The sequence below is a fragment of the Rhinopithecus roxellana genome, chromosome 14 (assembly GCF_007565055.1).
Source record: "Rhinopithecus roxellana isolate Shanxi Qingling chromosome 14, ASM756505v1, whole genome shotgun sequence".
Taxonomy (NCBI): Eukaryota; Metazoa; Chordata; class Mammalia; order Primates; family Cercopithecidae; genus Rhinopithecus; species Rhinopithecus roxellana.
The window spans coordinates 23,779,775-23,801,238 of NC_044562.1; the positions used below are offsets into that span (position 1 = coordinate 23,779,775).

The following is a 21,464-nucleotide window of genomic DNA, read 5'->3' on the forward strand; positions in this document are numbered from 1 at the left end:
GGTGGATGCTAGTAATCCCAGCTACTCAGGAGGCTGAGGCAGGAGAATCACCTGAACCCAGGAGGTGGAGGTTGCACTGAACCAAAACCATGCCATTGCATTCCAGCCTGGGCAACAAGAGCAAAACCTCATCTCAAAAAAATAAAATAAAATAAATTCCATACATATATATACACACACACACATACTATAAATATATATACACACACACACATACTATAAATATATATATACACACACACATACATATATATATATAATTTGGTCTACCCTCTTGGTATCCACTTTTGATTCTTCCATCTTCCACCTCAAGTTGTTACCAGGCATGGACTTCAATCAAACCGTATCTCATCATTTTCTAAGACCTACTTCAAAGTGTACTTTTATTATAAAGCATCCTGTGGTCTTGTTTCCTTCTTCTCTCTTCTGAACTGCCTTATCACTTAAATAGCATTTGCACTGCTTGCTGTGGTTTTCAGCATTTTTGCTGGTAGGAACCACCTAGTAAGCATTCTATTATCATGTATTTTTCTTTCACTGAAGATACTCAAATTAACTTAGGAAAGGTCACTGCAACTCCTCAAAGCAAGGAGGTAATGACGTAACAAAGAATATGTTATAAGACCTAGTTTCAAGCCTCTCTCCCCTACTTATTAAGGCAGTGATTCCAGTTACAGGGGATGTGACCCTCTGGGCTCCTACAGAGGAGGTATGGCATTTGAACATTCTCCCTTGATTGTGTGCGGGTGTTTAATGTCTGCCCACCCATTCTTGAAAATACCACTGGATTCTCTCTGAGGCTGTTTAAACACAAGTGTATCATATGATGACATAGATATAATATCCTGGTAACTTATAAATTAACCTCATTTCCCAGGATGCCTCAATCCTTGCGTACCTTAAGGAATCATCCTTCATTATATAAAACAATAAGCAAAGCATCCATCAGAACCCTGGTTGACATGTTTCCATAATAAGCCAATGTTTCCATACATGCCATGACTAGCTTAGCACATTTGGTCACATGGAATGAGAAAATTCAGTATTTTTTTTTTCCTAGAAAAGGATGAGAATAAGAATTATTTGCTATAGAGATTTTTTCCAGTTTATGTTGAAGATATTATCATCTGATGAAAAAAGATTATCTAACCAGATCAAAGGCTTTTATATCACCTAAGGTACCTAAAGATTAATTTCCCCTTTTGTGGGTTTCTGGTCAGACCAGCTTAACCTGTTTCCATTGTAGACAACATTATCTCCAATGCACAGACTATGCCTCACTAAAATTCAAGCAAACTCCCAATGTCACCCTGACCTGGAAACGTCTTGCTTTATCCCCATAGCGTGCCAGTCCAGATCATGTCTAGGTTCATCAAGTCCCCTTAGGCACTGCAATATAAACCACTAACCACCCACTGAACATGGCAAATCAAACTACTAGCCAAGTACCCTGTGTGGGCTAGTTCTAGAGTCAGGTCACCCAGTGGTCTAATGCTCGATCCCAGCATAGAATATGACTCCACATGCAGGGACAGAATAGGATCATTACCGTATATTCATAATGTACACACACATACACAGGCAGATACACACACACACACTCCATAACACTGCTGCTTAATGGTATCACATGGCAGGTTTTTTGTTTGTTTGTTTGTTTTTTGAGATGGAGTTCTGCTCTTGTTGCCCAGGCTGGAGTGCAAAGGCACAATCTCGGCCCACCACAACCTCTGCCTCCCAGGTTCAAGCGATTCTCCTGTCTCAGCCTCCTGAGTAGCTGGGATTACAGGCAGGCGTCATCACGCCTGGATAATTTTGTATTTTTGGTAGAGACAGGTTTTCTCCATGTTGGTCAGGCTGGTCTGGAACTTCCGACCCCAGGTGATCTGCCCGCCTTGGCATCCCAAAGTGCTAGGATTACAGGCATGGGCCACCGTGCCCAGCCAGCAGGAACATTTTTTAAATGGTGAGATTTTTGTTTATCTCATTTATTTTGACTCTTCTTTCAGTTTCACATGATTCTTAACCTAAATGTATTTGGAATTTCCTATGGTGTTTCTGAGACAGGGATGATGAAACAAATCCTTATGAGGTTGCATCCACCAAGGTTTCTTTGACCAAAAGAATTATCTGAAGCAATCACGAAAATCCTAGAAAAGACTCTAATTATAACCAAGCCTTTCAGAGATCCTTTAGTCCTGTGACATCAAAGTCCAATTGTTCAGCTCACCTACCTTTGACCAAAAGAATTATCTGAAGCAATCCTGAAAATTCTAGAAAAGATTCGAATTATAATCAAGCCTCTCAGAGACCCTTTAGGCTTGTAACATCAAAGTGCAATGTTTGGCTCACCTACCTTTGGAAATGCAATGCTCTTTGAGACTTGAACAGTGAGGCTGAGGAGCCATGACCCTGGAAACAATAAGTTTTGATCTGGAATTTTGATAGATAATTGCCAAGAATTTTGGGGTCTACAAACAATGGGCACATGCCTGCAAAGAGATCTAAGACAGGGCTTTCCTACCCCAAGGAAAATTCACCCAATTGAGAGATTAATTATTAACTAGAAGGCACTTGTTCTTCCTATGTCCAAGGAAAATTTTCCTTTGAGAACTCTTCTAGTATCATCCTAGAAGTAAAAGTTGACTCACTTGTGCATTTTAGTGAAGATCAAGTGTAAAGAGAATAAGAAAAAAATGAGAATGAGGTTGATTCAGAAAGAGAGAAAGAGGAGGTGGAGGAGGGAAATAGAAAGGAAGGAAAAGGAAGACGGAAGAAAAAAGAAGGGAAAGGATGGAAGGAAGGAGAGAAGGAGAGAGGAAGGGTGGAACACAGTTTGTGTTTTGTTTTGTTTTGTTTCCCGCCCAGGCTGGAGTGCAGTGACGCGATCTTAGCTCACTGCAACTTCCGCCTTCTGGGTTCAAGCAATTCTCTTGCCTCAGCCTCCAGAGAAGCTGGGACTACAGGTGCTTGCCACCACGGCCAGCTAATCTTCTGTATTTTTAGTAGTGACGAGGTTTCATCATGTTACCCAAGCTGGTCTCAAACCCCTGACCTCAGGTGATCTGCCCACCTCGGTCTCCCAAAGTGTTGGGATTACAGGCATGAGCAACCGCGCCTGGCCTTTCTTTTTATTCTTAATAGATATAAACTTTCATTGCTTTTTTTTTTTTTTAAGATAATCATTTCTCATCTTTCCCTTAAGGGAAATTGAATTTTTGTTCAGTATTATGTCATTAGTATTGTTATAGGATCATCTCCACAGCGTCTGCTGCTATTACTGTGAGTATTGGAGCTCCATTTGTTTCCAGAAAAAATGACAAATGACCATTCTCAACCACTGTATTTGCATAACCATATAAGATTAAGATTGGTGTATTTTCATACACGAAAGAACAATTTCATCTAGCATTAAAGAAATAAAATCAGTCAAATTCTGAGGACACATATCTTTTTTCCATTTTTTTCAATACATAACATTTTTGCTGTACTAGCAAAGACATAATGATTCCCCCAAGTAGCTAATAATGCTGAAACTTTCTAATGTCAACACATGGAAGATCCATATGACTTAATGAACTGCTATTTTCTAAATGCACGATGTTATAAATCATGATGAGTAAAACACTGCATTTTACAGTTCAAGATAGAGCAATAGATTTAAATGTAAGACAGCAGCATGGTGAGTTTATTGATATACAGCTAACATTGCCACTAACCTTTAAGAAACTACTATTCATTTAGTTCTGGAATGGTATTAAAAAAGAATATCCACAATTATATGAACAAGCTATTTAAGTATTTCTCCCTTTTCAACTACACATCTGTATAAGGACAGATGTTTTTGATATAGTTAACCAAAGCAAAATATTGCAATAGATTGAATCCAAAAAAGATAAGAAATTCTGTCTATGTTCTTTTGAATCAGACATTAAAAAGATTCTCGCAAATGTAAAACAAGTTCAACCTGCTCACAATTTGTTATAGTTTTAGAAAATATATTTTTTTGAGGAAAATGTTACTTATGTTAATATACTATGGGCTTGTCTTTAAATTTTTAATTACTAGATAATATTTTAAGTTTCCAATTTTAATTTGTAATATGATAAATATTATTATACTTAATTCTTATAAAGGAAAGTTTTTGGGGCCCTCAATAATTTTAAGAACAAAAGGTGTCCTGAGGTCATAGTTTGCGAATTGTTGCTTTACACAGTCTGTCTCCAAAAAGCTCTATTAAAAAGATAACTTTTTATATAATTAATTTGCCAGTTGTGTATTTTCAATCAATGAAACATAGGAAAATGTCATGTTTAAGCACAAGGAAGGTGGGAAATCCTTTGAAAATTTCAAGGGATTTGGGAACCACCAGTTAGGAAATGCTTTCCTGGAAAAATCTCTATCGCAAAATCTAAGAAACACTGTTTTCTGCCCATGAGACCTGAGGGAAGTTATACAAACGCTCGGGGGATTTTTTATCATCTATAACAAGAAGCAAATTCCAAGGTTCTACTCAATGATTCTTTGATGCTAGTAAATGAAATTTGTTAAAATAATTGAATGACCTCAAAGATACTCTTGATTAATCATGAGCTAGTTTAACAAGGTTATTTATTTTATTCCCCTTTTCTGGTTGGAATTTTTGTTTTTGCCTGTGTATTTGTTTTTCAGTAACAATGCAAAACTCAAGTTTGCAATTTGTTAAAATATTCTAACGCTGTTGATAAAAGTTTAGGTAGTAAATAGTTTTTAAACACCCATAAAAATTTATTTAAAAATAAAAATTTATGAGGGGTAATGGTCATTTGTCATTTTTCTCTGTCTAAAATCCATTTCCTCTTTTTCTGCAATAGTAATTTGATTTTTCTTCAGAGAACAGTATCACCAGTTATCTTAGTTCTTACGATTCTGTAGTAAGAACTGACTTCAACTCTGTCTCCAGAAGTGGCCACATGACACAAGTTCGTCCAATCAATCATTTTATCCCCTTGGTCTCATTGACTGGTACAGGGATGGACATGTGACCCAAGTCAGTCAATGAGAGTGGCTTTCATACTTCTGCTGGAGCTTTTGAGAAAGAGGTATATCTTTTCACAAGGTCTGCTAAACTCTCATCACTTCCTAGCTGAACGACCAGGAGAAATTTGCTTGACCTCTCTACACTTGTTTGTTCACAGATAAAATGGGAGAAATAATGGTACCTAGTTCACAGGATTGCTGTAAGAATTCAATAAGATAATAAATGTTAAGATTTTTCCATGGCAAAAAGAATGTACTAAAATCGCAAGAAATGTTAGTGGTTTTTATTGCTCGGGGGTCAATCTGATCTTTTAACTTCCCTGCTTATAATAAATTACACACCACTTCCTCACACTGGTACACACAGCTTAGTTTATAAAACCAGCCTCATCAGTAGTCTTGCCCCCAGCACACTGCATCGAGTTATCCTAAGCTCCCTGCTTTCTCTTACTGTAGGATTCTAGTCATGCTACTTCACTCCACCTGGTACACTTGGTCCTTCCTTCCCTTTCCTCCTCTACTAAACTCCATGCTCTTTGAAAGCAGGAACCATGTCTCTTTCCTCAGAATATTTTCCTGAGTAACATGATAACTGATCCTTAATAAGGACTCATTAAGCATTTATTGACTGAATTATTCTAAATAATATTTTAAAGAATGAGGCCACTCTAAAAGAAGATTTGTATGTTTCACGTGGATAAAAAGCCATGTTTCTCCATCTCTTCACCTTCCCCATGTTTCCAGGAAAAAGAAAACTAAAATACATAGATCAGTTTTCTCTTTTTTATTTTTTGAGATGGAGTTTCGCTCTGTAGCCCAGGCTGGAGGAGTCCAGTGGTGCTATCTCAGCTCACTGCAACCTCTGCCTCCCGGGTCCTGGTTCAAGCAATTCTCCTGTCTCAGCCTCCCGAGTAGCTGGGATTACAGGCATGTGCCCAGTTAGTTTTTGTATTTTTAGTAGAGACAGGGTTTCACCATGTTGGTCAGGCTGGTCTTGAACTCCTGACCTTGTGATCCACCCACCTTGGCCTCCCAAAGTGCTGGGATTACAGACATGAGCCACCGCACCCAGGCTGCATTGACCAGTTTTCAACTGAGTGCTTCATAATCAAAAAAAAAAAAAAAAAAAAAAAAAAAGTGTGTGTGAGCGCGTTTGAGGGATTGCAGTTCCTATGTTGGACAGTAGATGGCAATAAACATATTATTTACTACCTATTCTGGGCCAATTACAAAATTTCCAGACTAGTCTCTGTAAATGCCTAGCATAAGTCAGACAGAGTCTTCTATTTTATAATGTCTTTTGTGGCTTTTCACAGCAACAGAAAGGGCATTCTTTGTGAACACTGTTGGTGCAGCATCTCCACAGGGCCTTTCCAAAGGAAGCCAACAGCTGCCGTCTAGGAGCAAGGTCAGGGTGAACTCCACCAGGAGACGGCACAGGGTGGAGCCACCGCCCTGCAGTGACAGACACCAGTCACTGATGCTACAGTCAAAACTGGAGCCAGCACACTGTCATCGTGGTTCTCAAGCAGAATTAATCTTGTTTTGAGAGGCAAGGCAAGGAAAGGCACTTTCCGCATTATCTGAACGGTTTCTACCTAATTATTTTCCCCAAAAGAATCAGAGAATAGTTGGAATTCAGAATTTCTCTATTGAGAACGAAATTACTATCAAGTTGTATTATTTTCTAGCAGTGTTCAGGGTATCTATAGAGTATACAGTATCATATTCTATGCATGTGTTTAGCAGAAACCAAGTTAAAGGGGAAATATGTGTACGAACATAATGCATATATAAAATATGGTAATAGGTAATTAGCTGACTGTGCAAATCTAATCATATGAAACTTATATTTAAAACCTGTAAGTAGCCTCATGGCTTTATATATGTACACACACATCAGTTAATATCAGCAAATTCCTTGACTCTAGGCTGGTCCCGTAACTTCAGCTAACCACCTTCCTAGAAAAAAAAATGAGAACAAGAACACAAAAGTTTGATGAAATGTTACAAAATATTAAACAGCAAAGACTTGGACTAGTTCCTTGTTTTATGGAATCAGAGGCACTAAGGACCCCTTGCTGTATAAAATCAACTGAGATCATAGGCACAAATAAGCTCCTTGAAGGCGGGGGTCATCCTTTCGTCACCTCATAGTGTTCTCACAAGAGTGAGTAAACGACTGGACCAAAGAAAGACAAGCATACATAATGTTGCTGATGTTTGAAAAAACAACAAAAACACATGTGTTACATGGCTGCTCAGGTGCTCAATAATTAATTTTTATAGATACCAACAATCAGTTAAAAACACCTCTCAATGAGGTGTAGGAAAGGTGAAATCTCATTAAGAGCAGAGATAACAGTTCTTCGGATTTATAAGGTAGGTTATTTGGGGTAGCCTGTTCATGTTGATCTTCATAAATCGGTTTCCCTTGGTTTAGGATGATCATAAATTAGCTGCCTCTGTATATGTGATGACATAAGCTCTGAGTTAAAAATCCATAAATGGCTTTCTGTCATTTTTAGGTAAGACCCAAGTCATGGATGTGGCTGGCTCACCCTCAAGCTTGTCAGGTTCTAAGCTTCTTCTCTCTCCTCCTTTTAGCTCTTCAATTATGTGGGTCATGGCGTCACAGGGATCTGGCATCTCCTACATCCTCTTCCTTGATTGCTCTTCCTTCTAATTCACCTTGAGAGCTCAGGCCCCAGGTTATTAGGATGCCTTGAAACACACTCTAAAGGAAGCGCCCTGTCACTCTCCTTTCATCACCGATTGTAATTACAGTTTTAAACTTTTGTCATTACTGGAATGGCTCTCTCTCTCACTGGCATGTACCCAATGGTTGGTAATTTTATATTGAATAAAATAGATGAATAAATGAAAGAATGAATAAGTGAATGTGAATAAATGAATAAACCTGGGAGCACGGAGGTAGAAACAGAGAAACCCAGCCTAATTAAATCATGGGAAGAGAGCTGTAGTAGGAGTCACAAACCCAAAGTTCATTTCTTTATTTGAGTCTACTACTTATCAGTGAATCTGAGCAATTGACTTGATTTCTCTTGAGCCTCAGTTTTATCACCAAAAAAAAAAAGAAAAAGAAAAAAATGTCAGATAATGATACCAGCCCACTTATGCACAGGTTTTTGTGAAGGACAAATGAGAAAGTACACATAAAGGCATTTTAAAAGTTTTGGGATAATAAAAGTAAGGCATTCTTTTAAACAGGTCACAGATAACCCACAAAGGTAATAAACTTAAATTCCGCAACTCAGGTTACATATAATCTGCTATAACATTAAAGCAATTTTTAAAAATTATACCCGAGTCTGTTCTCTTTAAACTTGTCAATTTAACTGTTTGTTTGAACATACAGGATCTTATATGCATCAGAAAACTGTTTTATTTTTTTCTCCCCAGAAGCCAGAGCTGTACCAACCTGTTCTAGGGGAGCGAAGGTCTTTCTTGTGCTTTAGAGAGACTCTCTACTGAGTTCCAGGACTTTTTTTTTTTTCACTTTGATGATTAAAAATCTTTCAGTTTCTTTAAGTTACAAAAAGTCTTATTGAAGTAATAGTTTAAGTGCCCAGTTACTTACATTAATCAAAACTATGAACATTCTCTCAAGGAAACACTTCTCCCTTGGCCCACTTTCAGATACCTCCTGGCAAACAGAAGAGATGGCCTCCTCTCCCTGTTCTTCCATCTCTGTTCCCAACTTGGTCCCCACAATGCCTGCTCTCATCTAGGCAGAAACAGGAGAGAGCGGGAGAGATGGGGGAAGGAAAGGTTCTTGAAGGGCCTGGCACGGGCTAGCATCTCTCCCCATCTCGCTGGGGAAGGTGTTTGACACTGAAGCTCTGTCTTCTTGGGGTGCTTTCCAGGGTCCCTGAAGGACTCCTCTGATTGGTTGGCCATCTCTCACCTGGAGACATGATGGTTGCTCACTCTATGACTCTGGGGGGAACTGGATATCCTGTAGGGCACCTTGAAACACGTCCCGAGAGTCCTGGCTGCCCCAGGCACTCTCCTGATCTAGGCCACCTCCAAGGTTCCTCTCCAGGACCAAATCTGATTCATAGAAAACACACTTCATACACATCTTTAACCCACCATCAGCGGCCAAACAGTTACTTGCTAAGCAACTTTCCCTGTGGTCATTGACCGTTCACCCAGTCTTGTGCTTTTTTTCTTCCACCCTGTCCCTCAAACTGTTAGAAACAATATCAAGTTTTCTGAGTGGTTCCATTTAAGTATCTTATTTGACTTTCCACTGGGGGAGACACTTCTCACCCCTCTTCTATTAGGATGGACACATCTCTCTCTCTCTCTCTCTGTGTCTCTGTCTCTGTCTCTCTCTTACACACACACACCATACACACCCCCACACACAGAGTCTATCTGAAATTCTCTCTAATATCTAGTCTCTGTCTCTCTCAGCCTCTAACAACTTTATTAGGCTAGAAATGAGGGTTCAGTTAAGGACAACAGTATTCATTTTGATCATCTCCTTTGCAAGCTCTGTTTCTGCAGTCAAGCTTTTTGCCTTGGAATGTGAGAGTCATTATCTTCTATTATTTTGTAATTAGCCTTTTGCATTTTGTACCCTGTTTGTTTACATTCAAACTCTAGAAAGACAGGCTTTGACCATTTTAAATGGTTAACTCCCTCCCAGTTCTCCTTTTCTCGTTGTTTCTCAAAGCCATACTACCAGTATCAGGAGAAATCCAAATAAAACTTTCTCTGATAAACACGCATTCTAGCCAGCAAAAGTGACAGTTTTCCACAGAGAAATAAAAGTGGGACTCTTGGGGATACAGCTTACAGTACCCTCCCAGGTCCCTCCAAATGAGAATTCTGTTACACATTTGCTCCTTGAATTTAGAAAGGGAGAATGAAACTGCAGAGTGAGAAAGCAGTGAACAGAGCCAGGCAGCAGAACCCGGTAAATGTTCCCCGGGGAAGTCACCAAGCACCCAATTAGAACTGGAAAGGAGAACAGATGTGGAGAATTGTATTCTGGTGCATGATCTGACTGCACAGAAAGGCAGCCTTGAGGGTCGTAGCTCTGGAAGTTCACAGCTGCCTGGGGCTGAAGTGGAGCCAAGCAGGAAGTTAGAGAACAGCCTACAGCGGAAGTCTAAATTACAATGAACACCCAAACTCCATCAGATCTGTTTGCTATTCCTGTTGCATAATAAAAACGAATATAACAGAGAACTCATACTCCTTATCAATACTCATTCCCTAAACTATGAAAACATGATGGTTTAACACAATAATACTTCCTAAAGTGAGATGGTGAAGGAAAAGGCGGGCGAGTAGAGGTTCATTTTTTACTTTAACTTTTTGTCAATGAGCATACTCTACTTACCTGTCATTATACTACTATACTATTACCTAATAATAATAAAGCATTTTCACTTGGAAGACAAATAGCAAAATATAAACAGATCATGGTATCTGTGTCACACCACACCCAAACTCAGTGTCTTACAATGACACTCATTGAGTTTTGCTCATGAGTCTATGGGTCTGTTGGGTAGTTTTTCTGGTCTCAGCCAGGCTCACTCATGCCATCTCTAGTCAAACGTGGGTCAAGTAGATGGTTCTGCTATACCATGCTGTGCTTTCTCACATTTTGGGGGGTTCTCCTCTATTGTATTTCATCCTCCAACAGGCGAGCCCAGGCTTGTTCACATGGTGGTGGCAGGGTTGGAAAAAAACAATGAAAGCATTCACACCTCATGAGGCCAACGCTCAGAACTGACACATGGTCACTACCATGTCACTCTGTTGGTCAATGCAAGACTCAAGGCCAGTCCAGATTCAAGGGATACGAAATTGACTTGACTTCTTGATAAAGAGCTATGAAAGCACATTACCAAGGGCATGAATACAGGGAGAGGGGAATAATTAGGACCATTAGGATCAACCTTGGCGTCCTGAAGGAGCTGGGCCACATGAAGAAATGAAAGAAAGAAAAGAAGGCACAGCTTAGAAATTATGCAGATATATTAAAAAGTTGAATATTAACCAGGTTCTAAAAGCAAAGTTTTTATCCACACTCCTGAGTGAGCTGCAGGAAACACTCTATCCTCTCTTATTTGCCTGGCTCCTACTCATCATACTAGTATCGAATTTACTGTCACATTCTCCAGGAAACTTGTTTGAATGGCCTTCCCTTTGGCCAGTTGTGCTTGGCTTACTTATAACACTCTTTGGAATAATCAGTTGTTTTATTTTCTGATTTACCTGCTAGAATATGAGTCTAGGGTGTATTATATATATCCCTGTCCTCCCCATCCCCTGCACAACACAAAGTAGATGTTGAAGAAATTTTAGTTAGAAAATAAACACAAAGGGAATAAATGACTAAAGGAACAGATGAATGAATCTCAGGTTGGATATTTATTAGAGAAGATGTATACATTTGCAGACATCAATATTTCTTGTGATTCCCACATCCTTGACAACCTGGTTTCAAATCCTATTCGTTGCTTCTAAGCAGAACAGAAGCATTGTGAGAGATTAGGATTACTTCTTTGATAACTGTGTACAATGCAGCAACTGAGTCTTAAGGCCTGCACCTCATTCTTCCTCCAAATTCCAGCTATAAATGCAGACTCAAGGAAATCCAAAAAGGGTCATCATACTGGCCAGAAATCTTTGTCGAAAAATGCACAAGTCAATGAAGCATACATTGTTGCACTAACAGTAGCCTCATAACCACTTATATTATGTTTTGCTAAAGAAATATCTTATCATTTGCAATGTGCTGATTTTCAAAAGAAAACATCTAGTCTTGGTCCTAGAAAAAGACAGGTATCTTTCCAGTAAAATTGAATGGGAACAGAATAAACGTTTGTCTACTAGCTATTACAAACCGGCTTTGTACCAAGCATTTCCACGCATTTTTTAATTTAATCCTCATCATAACCTACACAGTGAGTTTTACTTGATCTCTTCTGTAAAGATAGAGAAAGTGGGTCATAGCAGTGTTTTGTTATTTCATCAAATAATTGACACCAAAATATTAATTCATTAATATTGTTGCCAAGCATGATTTACTTACACACTAAAAAAAGAAAACTATGCCAATTTATTATGGTCTACCAGGAAGGACCATCATGAGTACTGTTCTTCAGCTCGCAGTCCTGCTGCCCAATTCTGCATGGCTTGCCTGTTTATCACCTCTCTAAACTTGTGTGCATGGGAGTCTTCTTGGATATGAAGGCTGAAGCATAAATGGCTTTCAGTTATTGCTGTCAGGAAGTTTATCAGCAAAGTGAGCCAGTCATTTCAGTGTTATCAAGTAAAGTACAGGAAATACATTTTAGAAATTTCAAGAGAAAATCATCTTTCTTATAAATCAACTGAAAGAAATTCAGTATTCAAAGACTGTGCTCTTGAGTTCAATTGCAGTTCCATTCCTGAATCCCAGCTCTGTTGTTTATTGTAAATGGCCCCCATTTTGCCACATCTTCCCGAGTCTCCACTTTTGAGCCTTTGAATAACCCCTTAAGGTCTCTGTGATCTCTTCAATCTTTAAGGTAGTGACCAGCGGATGAATTATGACTGCAAATGTCTTATGAACCATGGTTTGGGTATGTAAAGTGTCATGTTGGAGCCAGAACTCTCACTGTCTTCAACAAAATAGAGTCAGGATTCAAATCCAGATTTGCAGGTTGCCTAACCATTTGGTGCTCAACCACTACATTATACCTTATGCATGCATTTATAATTAGTATAGAATTTACAAGCATGGTGTGCAAGAAATGGCATTTTTTTTTTTGTTTTCTTTAAATGAAATCAAATCCGCATCTGTTTTTCACTTTTCTGAACTTGTGTGTACAAGACTCCTCTTGGATATGAAGGACTGAATCATAAATGATGACGGAAAATGCTTCCTTACCACGGGTCATGAAGTCCCAGAACTGTTCTGCAGAGCAGAATATATAATATGGTCCTCCTACTCTTTAGCTCATACTGGTTGTCACAGGGGGGTCTACTGTGCAAGCACAAAGAGTCCCTTGAAGTACAGAATTCCATATTTTGAAGGTTAGAACCACGGTGCATAAAGCCCAGCCTATGCAAACTCTACCCCACCCAACTTCTCTACCAGTTAGAGGTCATGCCATTTTGCAAGGTGCTATGAAGGCTGCTGGTCCTCACTATTCACAGAATTCTAAACCTCTGTTCCTCTTTTAGTGCTAAGGAATTCCCCCTTCCTTCCCTGACCATCAAAGGCTGCATGTCTCTCTCTTATCAGTGTTCCTATTGCTAGCATTTCCCTGTCCAGGAGCAGCAGATTCTGCAAAATAAAAGCCAAGAGGGCAAGTTATCTACTGGGACCCGCTGCTTCCAGTAGAAAGCAGCTTCATTTTCTTAATCCAGTCTGTCACAGATGGACATTTGGGTTGATTCCAAGTCTTTCCTATTGTGAATAGTGCCGCAATAAACATACGTGTGCATGTGTCTTTGTAGTAGAATAATTTATAATCCTTTGGGTATATACCCAGTAGTGGGATGGCTGGGTCATATGGTACATCTAGTTCTAGATCCTTGAGGAATTGCCATACTGTTTTCCATAATGGTTGAACTAGTTTACAATCCCACCAACAGTGTAAAAGTGTTCCTATTTCTCCACATCCTCTCCAACACCTGCTGTTTCCTGATTTTTTAATGATTGCCATTCTAACTGGTGTGAGATGGTATCTCATTGTGGTTTTGATTTGCATCACCATGGAATACTATGCAGCCATAAAAAAGGATGAGTTTGCGTCCTTTGTAGGGACATGGATGCAGCTGGAAACCATCATTCTTAGCAAACTATCACAAGAAGAGAAAACCAAACACTGCATGTTCTCACTCATAGGTGGGAACTGAACAATGAGATCACTTGGACTCGGGAAGGGGAACATCACACACTGGGGCCTATCATGGGGAGTGGGGAGGGGGGAGGGGGGAGGGATTACATTGGGGAGTTATACATGATATAAATGATGAATTGATGGGTGCTGACGAGTTGATGGGTGCAGCACACCAACATGGCACAAGTATACATATGTAACAAACCTGCACGTTATGCACATGTACCCTAGAACTTAAAGTACAATAAAATAAATAAATGAATAAAATTAAAAAAAAAAAAGAAAGCAGCTTCTCTGTGCCACAGGGTCAAATCCATGCTTCGACTTAATGGTCACCACTTGATTTTACAAACCAGAAAATGCAAGTGTGGGGTCTTCGGGTCTTACCCAGCTAAAAGAAGTGAATTATTCTACTCAATGTTTTCTAAAAATTGAACTACATTTAAAAGTTGGGAGATTTCACATAATAGCAATAAAATCTGGGAACCTTGGGTTGAGCATTTCTCATGGCAGCATCAGCTGGCCCTGAGTAGCTTTTGTCCACTTGGGGTGCCCTTGTGCTTTCCAGGTCACGTGCATTTCCATCATTGAGTCCTGAGGTGCATCAGCTTGCATAGATTCTCCTTGTAATCGAGAAATATTTCTCCTTAGCAATGCTCCTAACAAATGTGAGAACATAGAACTTAGAACAAAAAGGCTTCAAGTTTCAAGAAAAGTGGGAAAAACATTTTCCTTTGTGGGAGTGAAGTACATTTCTATGTGCTTCATGTATAAGGAAAATACATGAAGGAAGGCATCTTTCCCGCTTCACTTGCTAATGATACCTGTCTGCCCTGAAGGCATCTCAATTAGCATCTCGGATCTTTTCAGAACAGCAGAAGCACAGAAAGTTGAATACGCAGAAGCCAAGGATTTTACAATATAGTTGATCCTTCCTTTTATAGGGTTTCCATTCTGGTTTAGATTTAAATGTTACACTTTAAACCCTGTGTGCCTATATATGTCTATGCGCACGTGTGGGTATGATACCACTTTGTTCATAAGTCAAGGGCTGAGTTTACTTCCAAAAACACTTCTATCAGGGTGGCCTGGCGGGGCCAAGCCAGGGCAGGTGTGTCTCTTCACCTTTTTCATCCCATGTGGAAAATTCTCTTTCCACTCAATTGATAATCATAATGATTCATAAGAAGATCTGGAATAATCCTGGCTTAAGACTCCATGTCTTCCATTAATCTCTCCATCATTTTTCAAGCCTACACTAATTAATCGTTCTCTGAATGATTTTTAATGTATAGTAAGCAGTAGATAATAAAAATAATACATTTAATTATAACCTAATTAATTTGTGTTCAATAGTTCTGTGTCATAAAGAAGCATAGTAAAATCTTTGAGTGTCAGAGATTGTATTTTACGTAGCTATGGGGGGTAAGTGTGTGTACCCCCAGAAACCATAACAGAGTCAGATACTAGCTGTGTGGAAACTATTTGTTAATGGGTTTAGCGATTGAAATCTGAGTTTTTGTCAATACCATATTTACTCTTATAATCTCCTCACGCTTTCCTATTATGTTCATGAGCATTTGGGTCCCAGTTCTCCACTGCCTTCAAGAATCACCCTCTGGGGAATCTCTGATATACTAAACAACAGTGACTTTAATAAAGTACCCCAGCAACCAGTGGTAATGTTAATTAGAATTGAGATCTCCTGACACATTTGCTTTACTTCAGCAATTCCTTCATTCCTCAAAAGAGCTGTTAAGAACAACCATTTCAAGTGGCTAAACTACTTTTGGTAAAGCAATAGTCTGTGACGGGTAGACGTTTGTATGTATATCAGTGTGGAGGTGAGACAGAGAGAGATAGACGCAGAAGCAGAAAGTTAACAGAGAAATGAGGAGTTTATACGTTGAATCTTCTTTCCTCTCTAGTGTGAGGTATGAAGTTGAGTATCCAGGGACGAGGAGGCAATAATGATGAGGAAGTGTAAAGAAAAGAAGGAGAAACAGTTAATACTGACTCATTGTCTTCTGTTCCAAAACAGAAAGTCTAAAACTCCCTCTTGATGTAGCTACTTGCTTATTTTGGACAAAGACCATCTCACTGATGAATATTCAAGTAGCGTATGGTTTGTTTAAAACACCAAAGGTGGCCGGGCAATCTTAGCACTTCGGGAGGCCGCTTAGACAGGTGGATCACCTGAGGTCAGGAGTTCGAAACTAGCCTGATCAACATGGTGAAAACCCGTCTCTACTAAAAATACCCAAATTAGCCAGGCATGGTAGTGGGCGCCTGTAATCCTAGCTACTCAGGAGGCTGAAGGAGGAGAATCGCTTGAACCTGGGAGGCGGAGGTTTCAGTGAGCTGAGATCACGCCATTGCACTCCAGCCTGGGTGACAGGGTAAGACTCCATCGCGCACAGGCACGCGCGCGCGCACACACACACACACACACACACAAACCCAACAACAAAAAAACACCAAAGGTGAGTGTGAACTTCAGATACTCTCTACATTTTGCCAGTCGAACTACGGCATTTTCTAGTTCAGAACTGGCACCATTTAGGTTCTTTCTCTTCAGAAAAATAAAAGCTAACAACGCAACATTTTCCCCTTTCTCCTTTTCTTTCCTGAAAAGTAGTAGAAGGGTAGACTAGAGGTTCAAGTAATGGTAACATTAATTTGAGTTTCGCTTTCACATAAGCAGCTGGCATGCACTGATATTATATATGTAACTCTACACTTGCCGCTCTGTTTTGCATTTCTTCTAATATGAATACAACCATCTCATTATCTAAAACTTGACAGAAGTTATTTCTTCTTCCATCTTTGTCTACCTCCTTCTAAGATAAAGAATCAGAGGGACTCAAAATATGTATGTCATTTCTTCTGGTCAGTAGACAATTTCCAGCTCTACAAACAGTGCTGAAAAACTCAGGAGGGCAGATTTTAGGTGCTGGAAACCAAAAGAGATGCTTTGGGGTTTTGATGTGGAAGACAGTGAAAGTATGGTATAAATTCTTTTTACATTCTGAATTTATTAGAATATTCATATCAAAGTGTAAAGACACTGTACGGTACGTGTTTATCAATTTATATGTAACTAAGTGTTCAGAAAAGTTTAATTATGAACTAATTTTTTCACAGGTTCTTCTTCTTTTGCCCACATTTTGAAATGTCTGGATTTCCCCAGGGTGTCATCTGAATTTCCTGCTCTCCTAGTTTAGACTTATCCAGTCTTACTGTTCTAACCATGCCAGAGGAGTCTAGTCTCAGTCTCGAAGCCACTCAATCTCTTTAGCTACAGATCTATAATCTGAACAATCTTCTGGCTTCTCAATTTGATGTTCCAGAGCATTTCTAACTTAACATGGTCAAAATGTAAGTCCTGACTTTCCCTCGTAAACCTTGCTCCACATCTCACATTGACTGTCTCTATCTCAGTAAATGACTTCCCAATCACCCAGGTTTAAAGTCACAGAGTCATCATTGGGTGTTCCATGATGTCAACTGAATGACATTATTCCTATCTTTAAAAAATAGTAAATAACTACAAAATATCCACCACATAAACTTAAAAACCTAATTACAACATGGCAGACACCGTCTACTGCTTATGCAACATCATTCCCCCTTTATCCCTGCTAATAGGATTTTGATTTCATTTCCAGATGGAAGGCAAAGGGCTCTTGATTTAGTGGAATAAGGGTTCTCTACAAGCCCATGGAAATCCCATTCTCCTTCACTCAGAGATTGGACCAGAGAAGATGTTTCCCAATTCTGAACAATTAGATGAAACGGAGAGTCTTCTGAGGTATGATGCCCAAAACTGTGTAGTACAGCAGCTTTGTCATCATAAAAACTATCATCAAGGGTAGCAGAACAGAAGAATTGAAGGATACAAAGTTCCTGGGTCCTTGACATTCCTGAACAGCTGCAAAACACCTGGAACTGCCTACCTCGAGGCTGATGCTATGGGTGCAAACAAAGGCTATTCTTGCTTAAGCCTCTGGTAATTTATACTTCATAGCTGAAAGGCTTTCTAATTAATAACAAGGCCCTTCAGGACTTTTGCTATCTTGTCACCACCTACCTTTGCAGTTTCTTCAATCTTCCCTCATCCTTCATACCAAACATACTTTGTTCCATCCCATAGACCTTTAGGTTTTTATCCAGAAGGCCGGCTTTTTTCTTCATCTTCCTGGTGAGCAACTCTTTGTTTCAAGTTCTAGCTCACATATTACTTCTTCAAGCAAATATTATTTTATCCACCAAAAACCCCCAATTATTGCTGCTAAAATCACATTGTTCCAGGAAGAACTAACTGATTTCTCTTCAGCTGTGATTTGGAAATAGCTTGTTTCCACCAAAACTCACGTTGAAATCTCATCCCCAATGCAGCAGTGTTGGGAGGTGGGGCCTAGTGGGAAGGGTCTGGGTCATGGGGGTGAATCCTCATGAATGGCTTGCTGCTGTTCTTGAGGTAGTGAGTGGGTTCTCACTTTGGTGAGACTAGACTGGCTCCTGAGAGCGTGGGTTCTTATAAAGCCAGATGCCCATTGAGTTTTGCCTCTTCATACATATCTACTTCCCCTTTAAACTTCTATCACATTTCGACCCAGTACAGAAGCCCCAACCTCATGGTGAGCAGAAGTCAGCTCCATGCTTCTTGAACTTCCCAGCCTGCAGAACCATGAGCCAAATACACCTCGTTTCTTAATAAATTACCCAGCCTCATAATATGTATTCTCTTTATAAATTACCCAGCCTCGTGTACCCAGAAACACAAAATGGATTAAGACATCTTCTCTTTCCCATAGTATTCATATTTTTATATAACACATGTGATTTTATGTGTCAACTTGACTGGGTTAAGGAATGCCCAGATAGCTGGTAAAACATTATTTATGGGTGTATATGTGAGGGTATTTCTGGAAGAGATTAGTATCTGAATTTCTACGCTAAGTAAAGAAAATCACCCTTACCTAGATGGGTGGGCATTATCCAATTTGTTGAGGATTTGAATAGAATGGAACAGATAATAAAGGGTGAATTTACTCTCTCTTCTTGAGCTGGGACATCTGTCTTCTCTTGCACTTGGACATCTGCATTCTGGCTTTTGGGATTTTTGACTCAGATTGGGACTTATACCATTGACTCCCCTAGTTCTCAGGCCTTTGAGCTTGGACTAGAACTCCGCCATTTTCTTTCCTGGGCCTACAACTTGCAGAAAGCAGATAATGAGACTTTTCTGCCTCCATAATTATGTGAACTAATCCCTCATAATAAATCTCTTTATATATTTTTATCTATATATCCTATTGGTTCTGTCTCTCTAGAGAATCCGGACTGAAACACAGAGTATACTGCAGTTATTTATTTGTCTGTCTTGCTCTAGACTTTGAGCACTTAAACATAAGGATAACTTTTTTGTCCTTGTACTCTCAGATCGTAGAACAGTGGCTGTAACATAATAGAAACCCAGAGAATGCTTCTGATTTTTATAAAATATATATCTAGCCACAATAGAAGTGTATTTTTTCACATATTTTCTATAGAACTGGTACAAATTTTGATAATTCTTTAAAACTACTAATAAGCCCCAAACTAATCATAAGACTCAATTAAATAGTGATGTCAAAGTTTTTTGGGGAAGTGACTTTTTTTTCCCATAAAAACACTATTTGTGAGCCGGGCACAGTGGCTCAAACCTGTAATCCCAGCACTTTGGGAGGCTGAGGTGAGTGTATCGCCTGAGGTCAGGAGTTTGAGACCAGCCTGGCCAACGTAGTGAAACCCTGTCTCTACTAAAAATACAAAAAATTAGCTGGGTATGGTGGTGGGCACCTGTAATCCCAGCTACTAGGGAGGCTGAGGTGGGAGAATCACTTGAACCCGGGAGGCAGAGGTTGCAGTGAGCCAGGATCGCACCATTGCACTCTAGCCTGGCCAACAACAGCAAAACTCCATTTCAAAACAACAACAACAACAACAACAACAAAACCCAACTATTTGTTCTCTGTTTCTTTTGTGACAAAGTGCACAAATATCTTCTTTTCATACACCTATAGCAATTTATACTTTACTATCAAAAATATACTTTGAAATTTCTGTTAAATTCATATAGTATTCCTTTGGCCAAATCTTAACTCATGCTTTACAGTTGGTTATCCATATATGTGCTATGGTTCTACCACCACAGCTTCAAGTTACATGTTAAGTCTGTGGAAGCTAGTACTTTGCTCCTGCCTGGGTATTGTTCCAGGAATATCCCTCAGCAACTGCAGAGACCATTCAGTCTATTCCAATTTTAACTTGTGCACGACTGTCTGAGAGACCACAAGCTAAATTCATGTAAACTGCTTTCTAAGATGAGTATCAGAGCTGAAAAGAATATTAAAGGATTGGTCGTTTCTTTAGAGCTCTAACACTCTTAAGAAATAGAAACATGAAACTACAGGAGGTTCCTTGATTATTTGTTGTTTATTTCAATTGACAGCTCTCTGTGAGTCCAACACATAGATCAATAAATTCAAAGTAAACATATTCTGTTTTTTAAAAAGTTGATGTTTAATAATATCTACCTATTAACCATGTAAAATTGCATTGCAGATTTTAATTTTAACTTGTGACATTTAAAGGTACATTAAATGAAAACTTTTACGTTTCCTTTGACTTAGATTTGGGAATTTAGTGCCATTCCCAATGCCCAGTTACCATCTTCAGCTCACCATTTCAGATGCCTTCTAATAGCTACTTTCTTTACTGCTTTCAGATTATCTTTGTTACATTTCTGTTCTCAGTGTTACTTTTATTCATTTTTTATCAGTTGCCTAAAGTACTTTTGAAGCAAAGGAAGCATAAATTCTAAATTACTCAAAGTTCACAAGTTAAAACTGCTTTAGATGAGGCCTCTAGATATTTTTTAAGAAATTGAGTACAAAACTTTTAAAGTTTTCAAGGCTGCTGTCTTGCATAGCTCCAAGAAGCACTATTCAGGTATCCTTCACCTCTGTAAATAGTTGTACCTTCGAGTGGTACAACATGGCTACTTGTGTTGCCTCTCTGTGTGGAGACAGAGATATCTGTGGTGATAATTCTGTAAGTGATACTGCATGAAAATAGTTTCTAGAGACAGGAGGAATTATCATCTGGGAGATCATAATCTGCCTTACCTGAACTGTGGTTTCCTGCCAACAAGGTGGGGCTCACAGAGCATCTTCCCAGTCTACTGGTGACCACAGGTGGCCCTGGTGTTCCATCCCATTCCTGAGCTTTGACAGGCTCTCTGGAGGAAGACGCCCCATGGTGGCCTCTCTCCTTGTTGTCCAACTTTGGTAATGGCTCCGTGCTGTGGCTTCGGACTTTCAGTTCCTCTGTTGATTCTGTGTAGTAACCAGAATTATATTCTGTTAAACAAAAGTAAAGCTCTTCCTAAATTACTTTCAAAAAATTAGTGTGATTTTCTAAAATTGTCTCAATATGTTGTTGGAAACTCAGACTTGGAGACTACAACATCTAAATGTAACAGAAACATAGACTCCAGGGGCGTTTTTTTCTGAGTTGTGTAAG

The 21,464-nt window shown here is 39.3% G+C and overlaps 1 protein-coding gene across 1 annotated transcript in view; it reads right to left on the bottom strand.

Annotated features, from left to right (window-relative positions):
* NYAP2 (neuronal tyrosine-phosphorylated phosphoinositide-3-kinase adaptor 2) overlaps positions 1-21,464 on the bottom strand; it is a 294,179-nt gene that overhangs the window by 53,371 nt on the left and 219,344 nt on the right. The window contains exon 6 of the mRNA XM_010354777.2: positions 21,068-21,277. Coding sequence (XP_010353079.2) covers positions 21,068-21,277 — 210 coding nt within the window. The remainder of the gene's footprint in view (positions 1-21,067; positions 21,278-21,464) is intronic.